The sequence below is a fragment of the Trifolium pratense genome, linkage group LG4 (genome assembly GCF_020283565.1).
Source record: "Trifolium pratense cultivar HEN17-A07 linkage group LG4, ARS_RC_1.1, whole genome shotgun sequence".
Lineage (NCBI taxonomy): Eukaryota > Viridiplantae > Streptophyta > Magnoliopsida > Fabales > Fabaceae > Trifolium > Trifolium pratense.
In genome coordinates, this window is record NC_060062.1 from 48,416,803 (window position 1) to 48,421,323 (window position 4,521).

Genomic DNA, 4,521 nt, shown 5'->3' on the forward strand with positions numbered 1-4,521 from the left:
AAAATTTATGAGATGAAATGTACTTTTTTCTTTTGAATGACAAATAATTATATATAGAGAAAAGAAAAAAAGAAAGAAAAGATAGACCTAAGGTGTAACTTATTTTCACCATTACTTACTATAGAAACACTTGAAGGAACCAACAATAAATTGGTCGAATTGGTAAGAGTTTTGGTCCCCTTAAATATATGGTCAGGGGTTTGAGTTCTGACTCATGCGTATAGAGAAAATTCGGTTGACAGGGGAGAACCTATCTTGTGTGTCCCATAGGTTCCCCGACGAAGATTATTCATCGCTAACGACGGTGAAAACTTCGTACTAATATCATCGTAACCCAAAAAAGAAACACCCTAAAGGAGATGACAACAATGCAACTAATTAGTAATTACAGTAAATATAAAGACATCTCAATTATGTTAGCACCCATTTACCCACAAACAAGCTAACTCTCAAATAAAATAAAAATTAATACATAGTCATTTAAAACTCACACATATAAGCAGAGGATCAGTAGGAGTTAAACTCCTATCACAACATTCAATCTAACAATTTCAACATTTTTATATCAAATAAGCTACTATATGTGGACATAACAAACTAACTTTCATTCCTATCTAGATTACAATAATCATACGAACATCATGGTCCAAAATATTTGATAATTATATATAAGATAAGATAGGTCATTTATTTATCTATACACCTTTTCCCTAACCTTATTGGTTTTGAATCTTAATTTAGGTAACCATATACAGCTTCATTTAACCAATTTAAGCCTAACTTTATCTTCTCTTAACCAATTTAATCTTATCTTGCTCTACCTATATTAGACCTCTACATATTACTCCTATATAAACACATTTTGGAACAAAGAAGCAAATTGAAGAGATATCGTTAAGGGGATTGAAAATTTGTAGCTAGAGAGAAAGAAAAACCCCTTAGAGATCACGTTAAGGGGTTTGGAAATTTGTAGCTAGAAATAAAGAAAAACCCCTTAACGATATCTCATCATGATAATGGAACAAGGTTACCAAGAAAATATTGAAACGACCAAGTTGAATAAATATGCTTTTGCTTGTGCCATTATCGCTTCAATGGTATCCATTGTGTCTGGTTATGGTAAATATTATTATTTCTCTCTTACTTTTAATTTTATTTAATTTCACTATTATTTATGAGTCAAAAATAAAAATCCTTATTATTTCATATGTATTCCCCAAAAAGACTTCTTTCTAATGTTCATTGTTTTGTTATCTTTACAACAAGCTACAACATTCATGACATAAATCTAGGATGAAAAATTCAGTAGGAAAAAAACCCTAGCAAAGAAAAAAAAAACAAATGGAAGAGAAAAAAAATTGTTCTCAAGATAATGTAATACTAATAATAATAATGAAAAGGTGATTACAAGGTTGAGGTACCTTGGATTGTCAGAAACAGCGCCAACGACAAGAAACCTTATTCTGAAAAGAATGGTTAAGGCTCATGCTTTATAGTATGAGAGAAAAAATGATTAGGTTAGCTCAAGATAGAGAGAGAAAGAGGGAGAACAATTTAGTTTGGCGCTGCAAGTTGTTCGTTCGATTTTGCACCACCATTGAGATTAGGATTCTTCTCTAAACATGAGTGCTTTTTTATTTTATGATAACAAAATTAGGTTTTGTAAATTAAAGTTATTATCCTTATTAATATAAGGATCGAGTATTCCTTGTACTCCTTATTAATACAATTTTAGTTATAAAAGTACTTATTATTATTCTACGGTTATTTTTGTGTTGTTTATTAGATAGTTAAAGACAAAATTATATATCTTTAGGCCATAGTTAAAATGCATGGCTATTAAATCTTACTAGCATGCATATAAATCTTACTAACATTTGTCTTCATGAATTTAGCTCAGTTGGTAGGGACATCGCACTATATATGTAGGAACCCGAATTTAAACCCGGGACACTCCACTTATTCACCTTTAAGGCGAATTTTCTAGCCACTAGGCTACTTGACAAAAAAAAAATCTTACTAACATTTAACCCAAAAAAAAAATCTTACTAACAAGCACAACGATTATTTTGCATAGACAAAAACATCAACACATCTTATCTGCGACTCAAGTGTCATTAAAAAATGTTGTCTATTTTCGTTTTCATCGATAATTTTTTAGCAACACATCACAAGCTTATATGTGGTGATCTAAAGTAAAAAATATTGTAGTGATACTTGTACAAGTCATCAAGATATGAAGTCTAGAAAAAGTTAAAGAAAAAACAACAAATCTACTTGTTATTAGTTCTTTTATATTTTTTTCATAATTAATTCATGATTTTATTTTAAAATCAAGGTTTTGTCTTGTTGGTTTTTGTTTTCCCTTAAGTATATTCTAGTAACATAGTGTAAATAAAATACACACATAGTAAATATTTTTAACTGAAACTATTGTACATACATGATTAATTTTAGATACGGGTGTTATGAGTGGAGCAATGATGTTCATACAAGATGACTTGGGAATAAGTGACACACAACAAGAGATTCTAGCAGGAATCTTAAATCTATGTGCATTGGTAGGATCCTTAACAGCAGGAAGAACCTCCGACTACATTGGTCGTCGCTATACAATCTTGTTAGCCTCAATACTTTTCATCATTGGTGCAGTTCTAATGGGGTATGGTCCAAATTATACAATTTTAATGGTTGGAAGGTGTGTATGCGGTGTCGGTGTTGGTTTTGCTCTCATGATAGGACCAGTTTATTCAGCAGAAATTTCTTCTGCATCATCAAGAGGTTTTTTAAGCTCTTTACCTGAGGTTTGTATTGGCATTGGAATCTTTTTGGGTTATATTTCAAACTATTTTTTGGGAAAATATTTGAGTTTGAAACTTGGATGGAGAATAATGCTTGGTATTGCAGCTTTACCTTCACTTGTATTAGCTTTTGTTATTTTAACAATGCCAGAGTCACCAAGGTGGTTGGTTATGCAAGGTCAATTAGGGAAAGCAAAAAAAGTTCTAATGCAAGTTTCAAATACAACCGAAGAAGCAGAACACCGTTTCAAGGATATAAAAGTTGCAGTTGGTTTAGACGAAAATTGCAATGACGATATTGTCAAATTATCTGAAATGCCTCACCAAGGTGAAGCTGCTTGGAAAGAGTTGATTTTAAGACCAACACCTTCCGTACGTTGGATGTTATTTGCTGCAATTGGAATTCATTTTTTTGAACATGCAACTGGAATCGAAGCTGTTATGTTATATAGTCATAAAATTTTTAAAAAAGCCGGTGTTACAAGTAAGGATAAGCTTTTGCTTGCAACAATGGGTGTGGGATTAGTAAAGATTGTTTTTCTTTTATTTGCTTTATTTTTGCTCGATAAAGTTGGTAGAAGACGATTATTGCAAGTTAGCACCGGAGGAATGATCGTTGGACTTACCTTATTAGGCTTTAGCTTGACAGTGGTGGATCATTCCAGTGGAGAGGTTTTATGGGCCTTGACACTTAGTATTGTGGCAACATATTTCTATGTTGCTTTCTTTAATCTTGGCCTTGCGCCTGTTACTTGGGTTTATAGTTCAGAGATATTTCCAATGAAGTTGAGAGCACAAGGTCATAGTATTGGAGTTGCTGTGAATAGGACAATGAATGCTGCTGTTTCTATGTCTTTTATTTCTATATACAAAGCAATCACAATCGGCGGGAGTTTTTTTATGTTTGCCGGTATATCTGTAATAGCTTTGATTTTTTTCTATTTTTTCGTTCCTGAAACAAAAGGTAAAGCCTTGGAGGAGATGGAGATGCTTTTCACCAGAAAATCAAGTGATAAAACTGCTCTAACACAAACTGGGACAATGTAAATGTACCAAGTCATCTTGTATATTGTTCACCTTATTTAATTATAAAAAATATTTCTTATTTTTTGTTTGTTAAACATTAGAAATTGGTGAACAAATTGTTTTTATCAAGGAAGGGTTGTTTTCTAGAATGACACTAACAAAGTAGAAATCATCGAGACATGTGATAACTCTTGTTATATATATTCACCAATTGCACTTAGATTTCTAAATGTATAATCTATAAGTGAAACTTAATTATTGATGTGGAGGAACGAATAATTTATCAAGACTTATTAGATGTAGTTGTCTAAACTCAATCTGGAATTAAATTGATAAGCAATAAGGAATTCCAACTGAATTGCATCCTTCAAATTGCCGGCTGGATGCCACTATATTAAAGTCATAACTAAGCAATTGTTTCAAACTCTCCAAAAAAAAAACAATGTTTTTTTTAATAAATAGAAAGAAGAAAAAAAAAAACAACACAATGCTTGGTAAGCCTTTGAATTCAAAATAAGAGAGTACTTTGATGGAAGTGGAAGAGAGTTCTTTGTATTTGATGAAATTCACCTATAAGATTGTATTTTGTATTTGAAAATCTATGGACTATATTTTGTCAAGTCTTGTTTGAATTGAAACATGTGTTTGAAAATCATTGTCTTTTTCTTTTATGTATGGTAATAATTGATTACAC

General features: G+C 31.5%; 1 protein-coding gene across 1 annotated transcript; it reads left to right on the forward strand.

The window, feature by feature from the left end:
* Window positions 1-1,010: 1,010 nt before the first annotated feature.
* LOC123920814 (probable polyol transporter 6) lies at window positions 1,011-3,906 on the forward strand. The gene is made up of 2 exons (XM_045973132.1): window positions 1,011-1,119; window positions 2,458-3,906. Exons 1-2 carry the CDS (start codon window positions 1,011-1,013, stop codon window positions 3,846-3,848), a joined length of 1,500 nt encoding a protein of 499 aa, XP_045829088.1. The 3' UTR covers window positions 3,849-3,906.
* The last annotated feature ends 615 nt before the right edge of the window (window positions 3,907-4,521 follow it).

Coding starts and splice junctions, on each gene's coding strand:
- LOC123920814 (XM_045973132.1), top strand. CDS start 1,011: ATGATAATGGAACAAGGTTACCAAGAAAATATTGAAACGACCAAGTTG. Junction 1,120..2,457: donor ATCCATTGTGTCTGGTTATG/GTAAATATTATT, acceptor GATTAATTTTAG/ATACGGGTGTTATGAGTGGA.